Source organism: Salmo trutta, chromosome 4 (assembly GCF_901001165.1).
Source record: "Salmo trutta chromosome 4, fSalTru1.1, whole genome shotgun sequence".
NCBI lineage: Eukaryota > Metazoa > Chordata > Actinopteri > Salmoniformes > Salmonidae > Salmo > Salmo trutta.
The window spans coordinates 6,306,430-6,327,838 of NC_042960.1; the positions used below are offsets into that span (position 1 = coordinate 6,306,430).

The following is a 21,409-nucleotide window of genomic DNA, read 5'->3' on the forward strand; positions in this document are numbered from 1 at the left end:
TGTATTAAAAATGAAAAGCTGAAATATCTTGAATCAATAAGTATTCAACCCTTTTGTTATGGCAAGCCTAAATAAGTTCAGGAGTAAATTTGTGATTAACAAGTCCCACGGTAAGTTGCATAGACTCACTCTGTGTGCAATAATAGTGTTTAACATGATTTCTGAATGACTACCTTATCTCTGTACCCCACACATACAATTATCTGTAAGGTCCCTCAGTCGAACAGTGAATTTCAAACACAGATTCAACCACAAAAAACAGGGAGGTTTTCCAATGCCTCGCAAAGATGGTAGATGGGTAAAAATAAAAAAGCAGACATTGATCATGGAAAAGTTATTAATTACACTTGTGACTTCAAAGATAGGAGTCCTTCCTAACTCAGTTGGAGAGGAAGGAAACCGCTCTGGGATTTCACCATGAGGCCAATGGTGACTTTAAAACTGTAACAGAGTTTAATGGCTGTGATAGGAGAAAACTAAGGATGGATCAACAACATTGTAGTTACTCCACAATACTAACCTAAATGACAGAGTGAAAAGAAGGAATAAACACAGGCAAAATCCTAGAGGAAAACCTGGTTCACTGGGAGATGAATTCACCTTTCAGCAGGACAATAACCTAAAACACAAGGCCAAATCTACACTGGAGTTGCTTACCAAGAAGACAGTGGCCGAGTTACAGTTTTGACTTAAATCTACATGTAAATCTATGGCAAGACCTGAAAACGGTTGTTTAGCAATGGTCAACAACCAATTTGACAGAGCTTAAAGAATTGAGAAAATAATAGTGGATAAATATTGTACTATCCAGGTGTGGAAAGCTCTTAGAGACATACCCAGAAAGACTCACGTCTGTAATCTCTGCCAAAGGTGATTCTACAAAGTATTAACTCATGGGTGTGAATATTTATGTAAATGAGATATTTCTGTATTTCATTTTCAATAAATTTGCTAACATTTCTAAAACATGTTTTTAACTTTGTCATTATGGAGTACCAGTGGCAGTCAGAGCATGGCCTTATTTCTATTACAGCATATTGGATGACTGTCATTCATATTCCATTCACCCAGTTCAATGTAACAGCGATAGGTTTAGGCTACTACATGATACTGTAATTTTCCCTATACCCAACATGAGATTGCTACAACCTAGCCTATGAATGAAAGTTTACAACGTGGAGGTGCACGCAGGTCGAGAGGCAAATTTGAGGCGACAGACAGTGACACATGGACAGACAGTGACATTCAATACTGCCTTGCATACTCTTGCCTGCATCTAGCTGATATAGGGTATAATCATTACTCCAACAGTTGCAAACGAGAGTTTCTACTGGACAAATTCAGGTATGTTTTGTTCCATTTGCTTCCGTTTAAGAAATGTTTTTCAACAGAATCGGCAGAATGAATACACCCCTGATCACGCGTAAACACAGTTCACTTTCATAGCAGCCACGTTGTATTCCTTCTATGCACTCTCCTTCTCTCACCTTGTCCCTTCACTTGTGGACTTCAATGCACAACACATCAGTTTTATGTGACCAGACCAAAAAACCTTTCCAAGCCACATCGCTACACACAGCCTACATCGTTGTCACCATATTAGCTAAAGTAACATCATAGTCAGCATAGCTAATATAACTAACACGTTAGTAAACCCGTACAAACATACAGTAACGTTAGTGTACTGTACAGTCAGTAAGCAGTTACACCGGCAGGCCCCGGTGGCAATAAATTAGTAATACCAAAAACGTTTCTTGACTTGGTAGAGTTCCAGTGTTGTGTTGGATAGTCATAGCCAGCTAGCTAACATAGCATCCCTCTGTTTGAGCAGGGTGAATTCAAAAACTAGCTAGCTGCATTTGCTAGCTAAGTAAGTGAAAACAAAATGACAAAATCTCTCTATTTCTCTCTTGCGTCTCCTTCATTTTGGAATAAATTCATTTGTTAAAAACTGTTCAACTATTGTCTTTCTCTCTCTTTGAGTCAACTACTCACCACATTTTATATACTGTAGTGCTAGCTAGCTGTAGCTTATGCTTTCAGAAGTAGATTAATTCTCTGATCCTTTGACTGGGCGGACAACATGTCAGTTCATGCTGCAAGAGCTCTGATAGGCTGGAGGACGTCCTCCGGAAGTTGTCATAATTACTGTGTAAGTCTATGGAAGGGGCTGAGAACTATGAGCCTCCTAAGTTTTGTTTTTAAGTCAACGTACCCAGAGTAGAATGGAAACTAGCTGTGCTCTGGCTATACCATGGTGCTACCCTACAGAGGGCTGTTGAGGCTAGTGTAGACCTTCTTTGTAAAATAGTGTGTTTTAATCAATTGTTTGGTGACGTGAATATATTTAGTATAGTTTTATCTAAAAAGGATGACTTTATGTTTTACCATTTACATTTTTAAGAAATTCACTGAGGAGAATGGTCCTCCACTTCCTCCTCTAAGGAGCCTTCATTGTGTGAAGTTGGGTGAGAAAAAAAAATTGAATTCAGGCTGTAACACAACAAATAAGAATAGGTCAAAGGGCAATGAACACTTTCTGAAGAGACTGTATATTTTCCTGATCACCTGAGGATATCTGCCATGAAAATGTGGATATAGGCTATTGAATACATAGCATTGTAAACATATAGGCATATATGGCAAATATATTGATTTGTAAATATAGGTATATACACCGAGTGAACAAAGCATTAGGAACACCTGAATATTGAGTTGTACACCCTTTTGCCCTCAGAACAGCCTCAATTCGTCGGGTCATGGACTCTACAAGGTTTCCAAAGCGTTCCACAGGGATGCTGGCCCATGTTGACTCCAATGCTTCCCACAGTTGTGTCAAGTTGGCTGGATGTCCATTGGGTGGTGGACCATTATTGACACACACCGGAAACTGTTGAGTGTGAAAAACACAGCAGCGTTGCAGTTCTTGACACACTCAGACCAGTGAGCCTGGCACCTACTACCGTACCACCCCCCTGTTCATAGGCAATTCAATATTTTGTCTTGCCCATTCACTCACTGAATGGCACACATACACAATCCATGTCCCAATTGTCTAAAGGCTTAAAAACCTGTCTCCTCCCCTTCATCTACACTGATTGAAGTGGATTTAACAAGTGACATCAATAAGGGATCATAGCTTTCACCTGGATTCAGCTGGTCAGTCTATGTCATGGAAAGTGCAGGTGTTCATAATGTTTTATACACTCAGTGTATATATTTTTGGAATAATACTGTACAATTTTGAAAATGATGATAACGTAAGAACTTTTTGAGAAGACTGTTTTGGTGGGATGGAGTTTTGGCCTTCCGTGGTGACGTCACAATGCTTTAATTAGTGAATAGACCAATAATAAAGGGAGTTCCAAACCTCTCTGCCAATAACAGCAAATGTTCAGTTTTCCCCTCCCCACTCGGACCCCTCACGATACTAAATTGTAAGTATATAGTCATACAACATAAGACATATTGCATATATTTAATCATATAGGCGTAATTATATAGACATACAGGGTATATTTGTCAGTGTTGTCACCGGACTTCATCCCAGCAGGAAGCTTTCAATTGAATTTCATCCAATCAGTCTTATTGAGTTACTGCCGTATGTTACAGTACTGTCCCAACGCGAATTCAATTCCCTGTACAGCTGTAAGGCTTGAACTGGAGCTAATACAAAATAGCTTTTCACCACTCACACAACCTTTTTGGGGGGCCAAATTAATGTGCAAGAGATATAAAAAAATATGTGCGCGGCGTAATTCATTGTATACCTCATAATTACGTCATTCACAAATGTAGAGATCTGTTTGAAAGCAACTGTGAGTAGAAATATAATATAAATATACCTGATCCTTTCCTGTGAGATAAACTAAAGATTCAAGCAGCTCTGAGTCACAGAGACAGAATAACATACAAAACAGAAAGGCATCGTCCTAGATCTGCATCGTCCTAGATCAGCATGGTACTAGATCTGCATCATACTAGATCTGCATCGTACTAGATCTGCATTGTACTAGATCAGCATCGTACTAGATCTGCATCGTACTAGAGCTGCATTGTACTAGATCTGCATCGTCCTAGATCAGCATGGTACTAGATCTGCATGGTACTAGATCTGCATGGTAACTAGATCTGCATGGTAACTAGATCTGCATGGTACTGGATCAGCATGGTACTAGATCTACATTGTACTAGATCAGCATGGTACTAGATCTGCATCGTCCTAGATATGCATCGTACTAGATCAGCATGGTACTAGATCAGCATGGTACTAGATCAGCATGGTACTAGATCAGCATCGTACTAGATCTGCATCGTACTAGATCAGCATGGTACTAGATCATTAGCATTCCATATTCAAGCAGATATAGCTTGACTGAAACATTATCTCAATAACTTCAACTACCTTGTACCCCTGCACATTGACTCGGTACCGGTACTCCTTGTATATCGTTATTGTTATTGTGTTAATATTTCCTTTTTTTAATTTAGCAAATTTTTCTTACTTTTTAACTGCATTATTGGGAATGGGCTCGTAAGTAAGCATTTCACAGTAAAGTCTACACCTGTTGTATTCAGCGCATGTGACAAATACAATTTGATTTGATTTGAAGGGAGGTTGTCAATGTGAAATCTGGGGAGGAGCCAAATGACAACAAAAACATTGCTTCAGATGTACTGAACCTTCATGTGGAAAGATAGAGCAAAATAAGACATCAGGCAAGTAATAAAGTAATGAAGACCCAAAGCCTGAAGCAGCTTCCGCTCAACCCTGCCCATAACAGACACCTATAGACGGACTCCCTGGGGTGTCTGACTGGGAGATTCACACGTGGGCCGCTACCACTGCTACTAACACTAACACCAGCAACCAGATCATCTGTGTTCAAACCACAGGCCCTAACTAAAACCCCACCCATCTGAAACTGTTACTCTCTAAACTGGTTCCATAGGACAGATGGAACTCATGGTTGTACGTGGCACAATGATTGCTTAGAGACATGTTCAAAACTGAAAGTTGTGTGGGGGTAAAGAAGAAGAAAGAAAGAAAGAAAGAAAGAAAGAGAGAGAGAAAATCGTTAAAGTCGATTCAGGTGAAAATAACATTGTCCCTGACTGGGTTAGAAACTCAAGCAAATAATTCCAAAGTCAACATGCTACTTTTCAGTTCCTCAGGAATTATTCATGGGACACCACTTATCTTGTCATATCTGATTTCTTCCACTGTAGTTTTTGGAGGGGAGGAAGGCAGGAAAGACACCTTTAGGGCAAATTATTCTCTTTTAATCAAATCCCTCCATGTGGCCTAAGGGGGTCTACTCCAAGACACTCAAGGCACTAGAAGGTGGGCCAATGGCTCTCACACCCACACAAAAAAACTGTTCAGTGAGATGCAATGTAAAATGTGTTAGTTGTTTCAACTTAAAAATATGAATTACCTCGTTGGCGTAAAATGTTAAGTAATGTATACTTTTTACAGTGGTGGGCTTACAGAAAAAGGGAGGAATACTGAGAAAAAAGAGAGAAAAAATGTATAGTACATTAGTAGTGAGAGTGGGAGAGCGTAAGAAAGGCAGACAGGGTTCTGGAGTTCCCATCATTTCTACACCGAATCTCCCGGCTTTTTCCACATGGCACGACGTCGAACAACTTACTCCGGGAGTAGGCTAGTGAGTCCGAGAGAGCTATAAAATATAAATTATACCACATAACCTTATACCTCCCAGTTGAGTCATTCAGTTACACTGAGACTCCTGATGGTTACATGGACAGCCATGTCTCTCTCTCTCTCTCTCTCTCTCTCTGCTCCCATCGCTTCGCTCTCTACTCTCTCCATTTCTATAGCGTCAACATGAATTACTTCCTCTCCCCCTTAAAGAAAGTATGGATTACAGCTGAACTGCAATTTCCCTACCGATCATTCCCTAGCCAACCCGGTGACATTGAAGTGTTTATTTTACACTGGCGGCCCATAATTAGTTCTGTGCAAAATCAATTAGGACCAGCGCAAAATTACACCCGAATCGTAAAGGAATGGTGACCGTGTGTTCCGTGACACGGTAAAATAAAATATATACCGCTCAGTCGTGTATTTCTCAGCAGCACCGCAGTTGGTCTGAATGGGTGCTATCATTTCTCCTCTTGAACAAATAAAGAGTTTGTGGGAGGGTAATGCACACGCCCTGTGCATGTTTAAAGCAATAGTCCAAACCTTTACTGTAAAACAGAACAGTTAGTTGAGTTCTCCTTTGATTACTTAGCGTTACTCACCAATTTGAAACGTATTCATGTATTATTAAGTTGGGATACATACAACGTCTAGACTAACCTCACTTTAAGAAAGTGACTAGTCCTGTCTGTGTATGCTTCATTGCATTTTTTGAGAAATACTTAACTGTACACACACACAAGTGTCATTTCACAGCTCAAACATTTCTCCCAGCTTCTAGTCTTAAGACTCGGCTTGTGATCTGACTCAATTGTAGTCCACTGACTGAATCCCACTCCGTAACACAGCGACGGTATTGTCCTTTTAAAACTCTTCACGGAGATATTAACTAGAGGACAATTACGCCTACAAGACAAAACACATCTTAAATCTTCATGTAAAAACTATCATTTCACTTATTCATTTGAAACCTGGGGTGGAAAAGTCTGTCCAAATGGTAGAATGTCTTAAGAGGGAATTGGAGAAAGTCTATGCAAGTGTGTGTCTATTTGATTTCTTTCCCTCCGCGCTGGGGTAAAAATGTAATTAATGTCTACCAAATGTATATTGTTTTAAATCAAGTACATCTCCCACTGTTCTTTTTATTAAGTTACTGCCTGAGATCTAATTTGTTTTAAGATTTCACAGTGTCTTTGTTTAGTCCTAATGCCTGCAGCTTTGGTTTCAGTGTCCTTTTCAAAGGCTTTTGTCTCCAGCCACCAAGACGTTCAGAACCCCTTTCTCTCAAAATATGACCTTTTCTGTCATTGCCAAGACACACTATCGCTAACACCAAGGCTTTATACCAAGGCTTTATTAGAAGAGTGGACGAGCGGAGAGGAACAGGGAGATATCAGGCTGTGTGTGTTTTTTGTTGAACTATCCTTGTGGGTACCAGAAGTCCTCACAAGGATAGTAAAACACGAAAATTCGGACATGGGGGACATTTTACCGGTCCCCACAAGACAAAATGTTATTTTAGGCTTTGGGGGGTTAGGTTTAGGGTTACAATTCGGGTTAGGGTTAGAATTAAGGTTAGGGTTACAGTAGGTTTAGCTTTAGAGTTAGGGTTAGGCTTAGGGTTAAGGTTAGGTTAAGGAAAGGGCATTTCACAGTAAAGTCTACACCTGTTGTATTGGGCGCATGTGACAAATACAATTTGATCTGATTTGATCTGATTTGAAGGGAGGTTGTCAATGTGAAATGTTGTGATTCTACAAAAGCTGGGGAGGAGCCAAATTACAACAAAAACATTGCTTCAGACGTACTGAACCTTCATGTGGAAAGATAGAGCAAAATAAGACATCAGGCAAGTAATAAAGTAATGAAGACCCAAAGCCTGAAGCAGCTTCCGCTCAACCCTGCCCATAACAGACACCTATAGACGGACTCCCTGGGGTGTCTGACTGGGAGATTCACAGCCTAGAGCAATACAAAGTGTGTATGTGTGTGGCATGGTGTTCCACCCCTCCACTGAGTAAACAAGAGCATTGTTGACGTGTTTCTGGGTTGTTGATGTGTTTCTGGGTTGTTTGAGCAAAACGGGCAGCAGCAGTAGCTACCTGTATGGGCGACACACTTCACTTTCTTTCCCTCCCTCCCTCCCTTTCTTTCTTTCTTTCTCTCCCTCTATCTATCTGTCTCCTGCCCTTTGTTGACAAAAGTATCTTGGTGACTGCAAAAAGTGTACATGGAGACATGAGGCGTCGGTTCACACACACATACACCGACACGCGTGCACACACAATCCCTTCTCATCACAAAATACACTCAAATGAGAGAGAAAACACTGCCATATTTTTCATCGGTTCAACCTCATCACTTAACACCCTTCCAGTCTCAATGAAGAGAGAACAAGGAGGGAGAGAGGGAAAAGAATAGAGGGAGAGATCAAATGATCCAGGCGGTGGGGACAGGCGGCGCGGGGTCAGAGCAGGAGAGCACAAAGCAGCCCTGCTCTTCATTAACACTGGCCCTCAGGGGGTCCAGACTGGCCCTACCTGTCCATGAGATTATTGAACCGGCTAACCAGCAGCTCCCCTCTTCAAGGCTAACCAGCAGCTCCCCTCTCCAACTCCTCAGTCAAGGCCCAGAGGAATCCCAGCCCACCGCTGCTGCTGTCTGACAACTCTGGCCCTGAGTTTCTCTGTCTGTTACATGGAAGAAGTGCTCCCGCTTCTTCATTTTCTTCTCCCCTCCCTTCACTCTTCGTTTAATGTATCACTTTGTCTTTTTCCATCTTCTACTTTTGTCTTATTTTCTTTATCTCTTCCCCCCCATCTCCTTCCCTTTTTAGCTCTCCTTCTCTCCCTTCCTCTACTTTACTTCCCCTCTCCTTTCCTTGTCTGAACCTCGACTGAGAGAAAGAGAGAGAGAGGAACGACGGTGTGTCGACTTGCGACATGGCAGACGAGATGAAATGCATGCGAAAGGGCCCAGGCTAGTAGCAGCAGAAGATAAAAGTAATCAAATAATACTCCTGGAATGCAAATTGGCATTCTCTGACTGCAGCCCTTACACAACCATGAATCATCACTTTCAGGCTCCCCAGATTAGGACTAAACATTATGTAAAGCGCTGAACCCATAAACTGAGTGGAGCAGTCAAAGTGAAGGAGGGAACAGGCTCTTTTCTGTGGTGGAGAAGGGGCCTGTGATCTTTTTCTCTCTACCTCTCTCCCGACTCCTCTACCCTTCACAAATGTCCATGTAGAAATGTGTTACTCTGGCATGAAATGCCTCTGTGTTCTGCTCTGCTCTGCTCAACTCCGATTGCTCGACTTTTAGGGGAGGTGGAAGCAAGGCCACATAGACATAGACACACACGTAGGCTACAGGAATGCATGACAGAGAGAATGTATTAACACTGTACGCTAATACATTGTAAATTGTTAAGTCTTCAACAATACAATGTATTTTAGATTGTATACATGTACTCAACCAGCTATTGCAAAAATAGTTTTTCTAATACACACCAATTTTTTATATTTTTGTTGGCCCTCAAGTCATGACATAAAAACACCTAAAAACGACTGTATTTAATAAAACTGAAAACATCTTATAATAACATCAAATTCACAACTGTAGGCTATGTGTTTGTTTGTTTTTAGGAAGCTGCACAATTTCCTGGTACACTCTAGGAAACCAAATGAACCCAAGCCAAGAGCTACGAGTATCACTGTATCACACATTAATCACTTAAAAGTCACTTCAAAAGTTGTTCAAGTATTTCAACCCATTAGTACTACGTGCATGTTAAATATATTAGTACTACGTGCATGTTAAATACACAGGAATATATTCATCATCTAGAAATGTTTCCAAAATTATAAAGTTCTGTTTGGAAAGGGTTAAAATTGAGAATGCAATATAGTGGGAACATTTTTCTTATGATACGTTTTTGATATAGCAGTGTGTAAATATACACAGAAATGTACTACTGATGATGTTTTACATTGCTTTACATGGTGTCATCTTTAAAATAGAATAGACAACAAAACAAAATGCTATCATCATTGGTTTAATCAAAGGTAGGCTACATTGTCTAGGCCAAAGACTGCAGTGAGTAGTTGACACTGAAAATGGTCCCTGTATAATCGTTATGCACGCTCCAACAATCAGCACGATCTGAAAGTGACATCGTGACAATTATCACTGGCCGTGGATGTTCAGAAATTTGAAGGGGGGGGAAATGCAGGTCTGGCTATATGTTCGGGACATTCTGTAGAAAGTTTCAGTATGGTTAAACTGTCTGTCTGACTGTGCTCAATAATGGGCACCTGGGGTAAAATCACACAGCTCCATTTTCAAGCTCAAAAACAACAAAATTGTAAAGACTAAAATAATATTCCTTCTCATTTATTATAAGTTATAATAATGTTATAATAATGTGCGTTGTAGTGAGGGGGTTTTATACGGGCCACCAACATGTTGATTGAATAAAGTTCACATAAGGTAGGCTAAATAGAAGTGGTATTATAATAACAGTCTATAAAAGCCTATTCTAAATATTGCCTATATCCAAAACAAAATATCATATTTGTAAAGTATGTGGAAAGAGTAAACAAAATATCATGAATGCATGAATTATTTGTGTGCATTAATTATTTACAACTTTCTTGGGGCAATAATAGGCCATGCAGGCCAGGCACCGGTTAGAAAAAGTTATATCAATGTTTGTAATCCAGCTCCATACCTGATGCAGGGATTCATTTGAATGGGTAAACAGTTTCAAAATCATATTTACCATTTCTGCATGTTGTATATGGAAGACCCGGGTCCTGGCGCTCTCGAACTTGCCGTCCTCGAATGTCTGATTTCGCCCTCAAGTGGGGGAATTCTCACCTGATATATTACAGTCTGAAGTAATTAAAAAGTCGGCGTCGTCCCCGCAAGAAAAGTATTGACTCGTGCGCAATAACAGTTTTTTGACATTTGATTGAAAACGGAGACCCGTCTTCGTTTCAGGTTTTGATCCTGAGAAATTAACACTGTCTGGTTCACTGAGAAAATACGTTCCTTGTTGCTTTGGAACACACCGTCGGTCTCGGGATATGAATGCAGGCAGAGGCACGACTGTCCCCTTTCCAAAACGTGAACCAGGAGATGCCGAGGGAAATCGCTGACAGCGTCTTCGGGAAAAAGGCGAATAAACCTATGCTTGTGAGGAGAAGACAGTTTTCCCTAGTTCCGACCCGGGCTCTCTCCGATATTTATTCTGCTAAATCAGCTGTATGCTCCGAGGACACGTTGCGGACGATACGGCTTGGTTGGAGAATTAGGAAAGTGGCTTCTGGAAGTTAGGCTCGAGCGGTACACAATCTGACAGGACTCTCGGGGCTGTTATACGCCTTGTGAATGTAACCTGAGTGACTGTGGGTCTTGAGTTTGAGTCCGTCACGGTGTTGTGTCAGGGTAAAGAGGCACATCTGTGTGTGACAATGCGCCAACTCGACTAAACCCCTACCCTGCGGACATGAAAAATCATGGAGAGGTGCTTAGCCTTTTATAATTTACGAAACACTTGTACTTTTATTTCCCGTAAGCGATAGGATCCCGTTAAATAGCCTACTGTAACCTGTTGTTCTGTTTGTTTATGGGAAATGGTTGTTAGTAAGCTAAATTAGATATTATCAAAATATTTCATAATGGGGAAATTCATTCTCTATTAAATAAACTAAATATTTGAAACATTAAAGGTTCCAAATTCATAAAACAATAATTATTACATCGAACAATGTTATCAGATATTTTGTATAGGCCCTATCCAGCTTTCAAGGTGATGCTAGTTATACCCCAAAGTTGACTTAACTTCGTTTCAATGTTTACATATTCTGTACCCAGTACCCACATAATATATTTCAGTTCACATTATGGTGAACAAACTCAAATTTCGCTCAACCGCGCACACGCACACAGCTCTGTCTTACTATACTTCTGAGGACTTTTTGGGGACCAACAATTGATTCCGATTCTAAATCTTATTTCCCCTAACCTTTACCCCCAACTCTAACTCCAAACCTAACCACTAACCCCTAACCTTAACCCCTAAGCCTAAAATAGTATTTTTACAACTGGGGACCAGAAAAATGTCCTCACTTCTCTGAATTCACACACACTCACATGCACACACCAAAAGGGCTTTGAGATGAGTGAGATTCTTCAGAATTCAAACTAGTGCATCAAGTTGCTCCAGTACAGCAGCAGGAGGAAGGAAGGAATGCTTGAGGACACTGATGTTTCCCCATGTTCCCCACATGTTTCCTAAGTTGTGTCCCTCTGCTGATCATCTGAAGTGTGCTGTCTCTCATTAATGTTTCACTGTGCACTTGTTTTTACCAGGGGTTTGCTGATCAACGTTTGACTGAGGCATCTCAAGAGTCAAGAGAGGAGGGGGGAGAGAGAGCAGTCAGTGACTGGCTTCTCAGTCTCTACTTTTGGACCTAGTGAGAGTGTAATTCCAAGGCAGTCATTTCTATCAAGTCGAGCGTCTGGAAGAAGAAGCCCCACTCACATGTTTGGTCAAGGGGTAAATAATAGATCAGGGATTAGACTTGTGCTGAATTCATTCTGGGGGTAACAAGCTAACTCCGGTCCCAGGATATGCATATTCATTGGTTGGGCCAAGGCCATGGGAGGATAAAGACCATATGCCTGTTTGTTAGGGAGATAGAGCTTAAATCCAGCTAATTAAACAAGATATTACATAGCTCCGTGAGCAACAAAACAGGCCTTTTAAGGATTGTCCAGAAAATAGAAGTGCTATAACTCGGGGGGGGGGGATAATATAATGATATGGGTCTCTTTGATAGCTTCAAAGGGCCTCAATAATGTTATATGGCTTTGAAAGTGATTTTTCTTCCCCCAATTTATTCATCATGTCAAACAAACTGTTAATGATAGGGCTGATTAGTGTTGTGACATATTAAACGGCTACACTAATGATGCTGGAGACATCCATGTTGGTGTGAAGTCGCCACCTCGTCTGCCATTAGCATATTGTCAAGCACGGATGTCTAATTTGATTACGCTTATAAACACAGGCAGTTCAACTAATTAAAGTTACTCAGCAAGTGGTAAGGAGAATGTCCAAGCTCAGCCCTTCTACAGTTTGACATCTGGATTAAAAATATATTATAAAGCTCCTTCATTTACGGAAAAAGAGCACAAAACTAAATGTGCGTCACACACACACACACACACACAGTCTCTCTGCACTGAGTATAGGTTTATCTGTCCCCATGACAGGACCCTACCTCTCACTAATTACCCAGAGGGGTTATTGATGATGAGCTATTGAACCCAGAGCTGGAGGCCCTCTCCCGGGGATGGTAGTCAGCTATCACAGCCTCTACAAGGCCATTCTACGCTGGGTTTCTGTCCATCTGTCTGGGAAGCAGCAGTTCTCACTGAGAAAAAGGTCAATTCGATCATGTCATGGAAGGCAGAGGGGAGTGGAAAGGGGAGGGACCACGATCAGGCACCACACACACACATCTGCTCTATTTCTGCTCTGACTGACCGCTCTCTGCGAGGACATTCTGGGCTGTTTGGCCGGGGGCTCTGTGACATTCTGAACCTGTGAGAATGTTCAGTATGATCACCTCACTTCTGATGTAATATGTTCACTGCAGTGGGGGCTGCACACGGCTCATAATAACGTCTGGAACAGAGCGAATGGTATGGCATCAAACACCTGGAAACCATGTGTTTGATGTATTTGATACCATTCCACTGATCCCGCTCCAATCATTACCACGAGCCCGTTCTCCCCAATTAAGGTGCCGCCAACCTCCTGGGGTTCATTGTTCATTACTTGGAAGTTTCATGAACTAGGCTTGTACTGCACATGTCTGAATCCCAAGGTCTATGTTGAGTGTAATTTAAGTGTTATGTCACGTGCGCCTGACAGTAGTGTATCTGTCATCTCTTTCTCTCCAAATATACAGGTAACTGCCAAAATAAAGAAAACACTTGATCACTTGGTCATATAGGCTATAAAAATGTCCAGTACCCATTATTTTGGCTACCATGTCTAGAAGAAGAGATCTCAGTGACTTTGAAAGAGGGGTCTCAAAGGAGCTTAGAGGGTTTAAAGGGTGTGTGTGTGTGTCTGTGTGTCTCAGTCACCAGACATCAACCAAATTGAAGACTTATGGGAGATTCTGGAGCGGCGCCTGAGACAGCGTTTTCCACCACCATCAACAAAACACCAAATTATGGAATTTCTCATGGAAGAATGGAGTCCCTCCAATAGAGTTCCAGACACTTGTAGAATCTATGCCAAGATACATTGAAGCTGTTCGGGCAGCTTGTGGTGGCCCAACACCCTATTAAGACACTTTATGTCGGTGTTTCGATCATACGTTTCATCTTCTGATGAAGAGTAAGAAATATCGGACCAATACGCAGCGTGGTAAGTGTCCATACTTATATTTTTATTCATTCGTGAACACTGAAACAAAACAAAAAAACCGCACGACAGTCCTGTCAGGTAAGGTAAGGTAAGGTAAGGTAAGGTAAGGTAAGGTAAGGTAAGGTAAGGTAAGGTAAGGTAAGGTAACCTTGACTATACATGGAACAATCACCCACAAACACAAGAGAAAATGAACCCATATAAATATGGCCTCCAATTAGACGCAACGACAACCAGCTGCTTCTAATTGGAGGTCGTTCCCAAAACTAACATAGAAATACAAATACTAGAAATATGAACATAGAACAATACCCAAAAAACCCAGACAACACAAAACAAACACACCCCTGCCACGTCCTGACCAAACTACAATAACAAATAACCCCTTTTACTGGTCAGAACGTGACAGTTTCCTTTATTTTGGCAGATACCTGTATATCTTTTTCCATCTCAGCCATTATATACACAGTGTCTTTTTTATCTACTGGCTTTATGGTAAATCCATTTGAATTCAATTACTTTTTGAGAGCATCCCTTTTGATAAAAAGGGATGTACATGTTTGTCCATGGAGGAAGTGGTCAGAAAGGGAGTTTTAGGACCTGAATGCCAAAACATTCAGGAGATAGATGTGCTCAAAGTTGACCCATTTTGCATACCCCACCATACCATGAGACATCAATGTTTTTATCACTGGAAAAGATAAACAGTTGAGTTTGATATAATTTTACAGCTTAGAAACAGGGTTATCAGCCTATCTGAACATTTATTGAGCACCTTTATCTCCCAAAAACTAACTTTCTGACCACTTCTACAAAATATGTATGAAGGTTTTGTTCAAATCAAAAAGGGGTTCTGTCAAAAAAAAGTGACTGAATTCAAATGCATGTACCCTTTAGCATAACAAAGACCTAAAAGATGATAAACCCTAGTTTCAATAGCGTGCGCCTTGTTCCATGGTGAAATCGTCACATGTTCTCTCTCTGTACAGTATCTGACCGCCAGGCCATTTCTTGAGAGAAATGCGAACTCAAACACAACCTCACCACCTTGCTATGCCCTCTCAGTCAGTCAGTACCCAGCCAAGGACAAGACAAGGCCTACCAATGCAGAGCCCTGGGAGAAATACTCAGACTTCTCTTTCCCACACTATACCAGGGGGGAGTGGCACACCACATGGGTGAGACATGGGTAAGCTTGGACCCGGAGCTCATGACACTACGCCCCCCCCCCCCTCCCCCCCTCCACGGTGGCCCCCAGGAAGTTGGCTCTCCTCTCATCAATCCTCCCATTATGAGCAGGGCCTGTCTGCTGAGGATGGCTCAGAAGGTCATCAGATGGGAGTCAAGAAGAGGGCCAGAACCGGGGCTGAACTGAGGGGCTTGTGCCGGGGGGATGTGGGGATGTGTGTGTGTGTGTGTGTGTGTGTGTGTGTGTGTGTGTGTGTGTGTGTGTGTGTGTGTGTGGGGGAGTTGAGACACGGCGCTGTAGTTGTCTGATTTAGGTACACAGATAGGTTTAGTGTGGAAGAGGGGGGAGGAGGGGGGGAAAATCAATGGCTTCTCTGTCATTGGGTATTATGAGACTTGAGGCGCGAGGTCCCACAAGGTTGAACATGAGAATGGCTCATGCTTGACGTCAAGACTGAGCGACTGATATCATTCTCTAGTCCAGCTGAGAAAACTAGCTGCAGTGTGTTTCATTTTTTTCACACTGTCACAACCTACAATATATCCAAAATTCTCAGCAGATATTAAAAATATAAGTGCATGAATATTTGCAGATATTCAAAAAAGTGAGCTATATACAGCCTTTCACTTTAAAAAGCCACCCAATGTCATATCCACCCATCCATATTCATCAGACTAGCCACCCACACTTCTGTAATGAAACCCATCTCAGAGAACAGAGCCCTCAGTGGAGCAGCAAAGTGACTGTGATGTCATATGAGACTCAGTGCTCTCACAGGTTGGAATCTCATTTCCATTCCGGAATGAGAGAGACATTCCGCTAAACAGAGTTCAAATTGACATCCCAGCTGACACTTGTACTTCCTGTGTTTCTTCAAAGGCAACACGACTTGTGACTCTTTAGTCAGTGTGAACGTAAGCCTCCTGTTCGTTCTGTTGGTTCTCACCTCCCTCAGTTGGAATCAAAGGTAACGTTATTATGCAGACGACAGTCCTCCTACCTGAGGTGGCAGGCGGAGACAATTATACTTCCCCAGAATTCTCCACGGAATGTCGCTCGCTTCCAGGCTCGGCTTCCCTTCCTCCCTCACTCCTCCTCAGCCAACCAGGTGCTTGTCACTTGTTTCCTGAATTTTTCATGCAGATGGAGGCATTTGCATGATCAAGATTCCATGTCGTTTCTCCACCTCCCTGCTGATTTGATTTTATCCAATGTTATCTGTCTGTGTGGCTCTGTGGAGAGAGAAGGCAAGAGAACAGTATGCTCATTGGGACTGCCACAGTGTAAAGCCTACTCATTTTATGGGCTGGCTCGTCACATCAGAACACTGATGGCAATTAGGGCTGAGGGGCCTCAAAGACACTCGACCCACAAGACAACATAATGTTCTTTTGACTTATATATCACTGCATATGCTATGGGAGGGATTTTCTTATGCTCCATCAATTTACAGTGACAATGCAATGCACTTAATTCACAGTAAGCCTGAAAATAACACATAAGTCCTGTATAATTAATCTTTGCCCACAAAACCACGTGCTACATTTATGAAACAGTCTGTCACGAGACACTAGTCTGTAATTGACAGGAGAGGAGGAGGACAACATAAAGAGACGGTATACTGGATGTATTTCTCTTATAAATGTATCTCCAGGCAACTAACATTTCAGGATGACTCACAGGCAGTATATTGCACCCGGAGAGAACTGGGCACACACCCACTGCACACGGGAACACCTGTTTTTCTCGGAATAATGAACTTAAATAAAACTATATAACCTGTCACACATCTTAAAACGGTGTGATGAACGACGAACGGGAGCCAAATCAAAAGACGACAAGAGTTTGTGTTCAGTCAGTCAGGACTTGAAAAATTATATTTTATTTTCAAATGCAGGAAGCACACATCAATGGTGAGATGAAGGGGTCTGGCTGAGAGCTGTGTTTTATGTGCCTAAAATGTTCCTCAGATGTAGATGAATCTGTCATTAAGAGGACAGACAACAAACACTTAAAAGGGGAGACACACACTGCTCCAGACATCCTTAGAGACCGTGTAAGACACACTGTCAAAACATGGTGGAACATGTTGCAGTAATGTAACCTGTATTGGAAACGATGAAGGCCAAATTACATGAAAAGGGGATATGTGTGAATAGGGGGGCTTCTGACAAAAACATTGGATCATGTTTTCTGGATGTGAGGTATTATGTCATATAAAATAGGCTTATACTTATCACTAAAATGACATTGCTCCTTTTACACAGGATGTTTTAATTGTTGTTTAATCATATTTACTTTGGGTTTTTGTGGATGACATTGGCTGCATTTAGACAGGCAGCCCAATTTGGATCTTTTTTCACTAATTGGTCTTTTGAACAATCAGATCAGCTCTGAAATATAACTGATGTGAAAAGATATGATGTGATTGGTCAAAAGACCAATTAGTGGAAAAAAAGATCAGACTTGGGCTGCCTGTGTGAACGCAGCCATAGAGCGGCAATTTATTTCTAACCGTGCATGCACCTGATATCTGGATGTAATGGGCCTGAATTAGTCACATCTAATCACTGACCGGGACCCCATAGAAAGTCACTGGTGACATTTGTCCTCCTCTGTAATGATATGAGGTGGGAAACAAACCCATTTTCCAGTGATCCAGATACAGAATCAGGCTCCTAAATGGATGATTGGTCACCATCTCCATTAAACAAGGAGCTTTGTTGGGAGGCAGGCAAGAGGAGGAGAGAAAAGCTGATTCATACAGTATAAATGCCATGTGTCTGTCTGTGCAAGTCTAACAGGGCAGATGTTGCGCATTACGCGCCAGTCTACTGCCTCTGAAACCGCTCCACAAATGAGGATCCTAATGAGAGGCACTGCTTGTGGGTCAAGGAACAGCCTAATCGCGCTAAGTCAATTGATTTCTTTTTTTCTTTCTGTCTTATTTTTCTCAGCTGGGCAGGCAGGAGGACCAGACAGACAGAGAGAGCAGATGAACCAACATTTGTGTGAATGAACAACAGAGTTGCCAGTCCTCATATCTTTCATTGTAATATCTCTTCTCATCTTTCATGCCTGGCCACTCATTACAGTGCATGCAAGCATGAGTCCATCCATAGGTTGCTGCAATCTGGAGGTTGCTGCATCTCCAGCAAAACAGCAGTTTTTTCCCCATACCAAGAATGTTAAACATTCATACTAACTGCAAATGATCAAACGGTAAGTAATTAACTGTAAAAAGGAGAAGACCAAGAGTAGGAAAAGGCTGTAGGCTACACTAATAGTGGGGTCTGTGGCTGTATGCATGCATTTCCCCTTAGCACACCAATTACAGTATGATTGACTTTACTAAAGTACATATTAATCAAAACATGAATACGTTCTCCTATTAGGTATTTTACAACATGCTTTGACACTTCAAACAATTGGAGCGCTGCTTTCAGTTACTTCCTAATACGTTGGCGTGTCGTAAAAACGGACGTTTGGGAAGTACGCTGACGTATGAGGAAGTAAGAAACGGAAAACAGCGCGCTTGTTTGAAATGGAAAGGCGTCTCGGTAGCTATTGACAACAGTGTGATTCACTCAAAGTTTGCATTTCGTCTTGCTATATTTTGTAGACAGTAATACATACCCTATATGCACGGATAAATATACAGTTGTCCTTTAGGATACGTTTGCTTACCGTCCACGATGATGCTGTTCAATGCATGGACTTTTGACATGTAACGTTACCGTTCAACTTAGCCAGCTGCTAACGTTAGCTCTTCCTACTTTGTAACGTTAGCTACTCTCTCCGACCGAGAAAGTTGTCAACACCCAAGGTAATGTTTGTTTACTTACCGCTAACTAAACAGAATAGAACACCTGTTGCAATGCACGGTCGTGCTTCACTGCTGAGCTCACCTTCAGTTATAGGCTAGCTAACGGTAGCTAGCTAGCTAACTGGCAAACCAGCTGGTCTCTATGGTCTTTCCAAAGTTATTTCTCCCTTTTGTCCTTTGTTGAAGTGAAGCTAGGCTACATACGAAAATGTCCTCCTGGTACAGGACCATATGTAGCTAGCTAACTTTGCTAGCTAGCTAATGTAATATTAGACGACCACCAAGCTGAATGTCATTACAGGCACTAGTCTCGAGGACAATTAGTAACACCTGTTGACTTGTCTCTGTCACTAGAGCTCTAACGTTATTCCCAAATCAATAGTGCAGCAACAACATTGATCACTACGGGCTCGATATTACTATACAGTCTAATGTATATCTATATAGTGTTGTCTACTGTAACGCTGAAGCTTACTGTATATTGATGAGAAAATGTGTACTGCCTCCATAATGTTCTTTATTTTTCTTTTCCAGCTCTATGATGGCTACTAGAGACAGCAGTCGCATCATGTTGCTGGAGGAAGAAGTGAGGAGTTTATCTGAGGAGTTAGTGCAATGCCAGGTGACTGTGCTGGATGGTATTGTTTATTTTGTCAACAGCTGAATCTAGCTATGTTGTTGCCAACATTTTCTGTGTTTAAAATAAATCAGTTTATAAACATCTCAACTTGTGTTAGCTACTTCACAAGTGAACAGTTTCTAAGTGCTTACAAATATACATGGCAAGATCCTAATAAACATAGGAAAATATTGATAGACACAACTTATATGATATTTAGAAGACGCTTTGACTTAGTCATGTGTGCATACATTCTTTTCACATATGGGTGGCCCAGGGAATTGAACCCACAACCCTGGCGGTGCAAGCGCCATGCTCTACCAACTGAGCCATACATCACCAACTTAAGTAGTAAATCTAGCTCTGTAACCACAATAGCAATGATAGAGTTACATGAAGTTTAGCTTTTTGTCCTTTTCCTGCACCATAGGCTATGACCATTTCATATTTGGGTCATTGGCTAATCAGTGAGTTTCAGCATTTAGAATGTTGCAGATAGAAACTGATTTATAGAACTGAACTCCCAGTTAATGACAAACACATTTGATCTACACATTATATTTCTATCTAGAACATACTATAATGTTGCATCCTCCTAAATGAGCCTCAGTCAGTCAGTCAGTCTCTCTCTTTCTCTCTGATGCTGTGATGGAGAGATGCTGTCTTGTCGTTACAGGCTCGCCACCAGGTGGTGCCTAAAAACATTAACGGCGGATTTACCTGGAATCAGTATCTCACTTTTCATATTCACACACATCATGAGGAAGCTCACCTCTGTTGTGAGTGTGTATATGGGCAAATATATCAACAAATATTTCACTCTACACTATACAAGGCTCTGTCTTTTGAGTCCAGCATAGATCATTGCTTGTTTACAGTAGTTAATTTTTTATTTATTGTGTCTTGATGTGTTCTGAGATTCCGAAGAAGGCCATTGAAGGCTGAAACGTCAATCTTTCAAACTTGTTTAATAAAACAAACAAAAAAATGAATTGTGAGTGAACATGGCGCCTTTTCCTGTCCAATGATCCCAAAATGTATTGAAGGGAGTATCACTTGTTTCAAGGTGCGGTATAAAGTGCTGACCAGCATTTGTAGATTTTACAAGACACCCTTGTCCAGAGCAACTTACAGTAGTGAGTGCATACATTTTCATACTGGTCCCCTGTGGGACTCGAACCCACAACCCTGGCGTTGTAAGCATCATGCTCTACCAATTCAGTTACAAGGGACTACTTTGTATGACCTGTCTGTCAGACCTGATCCAGACCGAAGTCACTCACAGCCTCCATTACATCAACCAGTTACTGTATTTCTCATCTATTGAGTTGCTATGAATCACTTCTCCTTGGTGGTCTGGGGAGAGAGAGAGCATCAATGATTCTGTCTGTCTCTTAGTGACTGTTAGACAGTGTTAGTTGTACCGTGTACCATTCAAATCATGGCATTTGAAATGCCATTAATGTGTAAATTCTCTGGCACAGCGTTCTTAGGACCACCATTAACTACAAAGTGGCCTGTCTGTCGGCCAGAAAATGTTCCTACTTGACCATGCTAATTTTATTAATATGTGGCTGCATTCCAGGCCCACTTAGTATGTTTAGCCCATGGTCTTTCAAGGTCTGCAATTACAATTAATAATTCAGTGATCAT

At 41.5% G+C, this 21,409-nt stretch overlaps 1 protein-coding gene and 1 long non-coding RNA gene across 2 annotated transcripts in view; both read left to right on the plus strand.

Annotated features, from left to right (window-relative positions):
* Positions 1-10,614: 10,614 nt before the first annotated feature.
* Positions 10,615-12,829, plus strand: LOC115191503 (uncharacterized). Its single transcript, XR_003877704.1, has 2 exons — positions 10,615-11,200; positions 12,049-12,829. It is a non-coding gene; the product is annotated as an uncharacterized LOC115191503 (long non-coding RNA).
* A 5,555-nt stretch (positions 12,830-18,384) lies between these two features.
* cntln (centlein, centrosomal protein) overlaps positions 18,385-21,409 on the plus strand; it is a gene marked incomplete in the record, with an annotated part of 100,135 nt that continues 97,110 nt past the window's right edge. Inside the window, 2 exon segments of the mRNA XM_029749605.1 lie at positions 18,385-18,533; positions 19,672-19,759. Coding sequence (XP_029605465.1) covers positions 18,523-18,533; positions 19,672-19,759 — 99 coding nt within the window.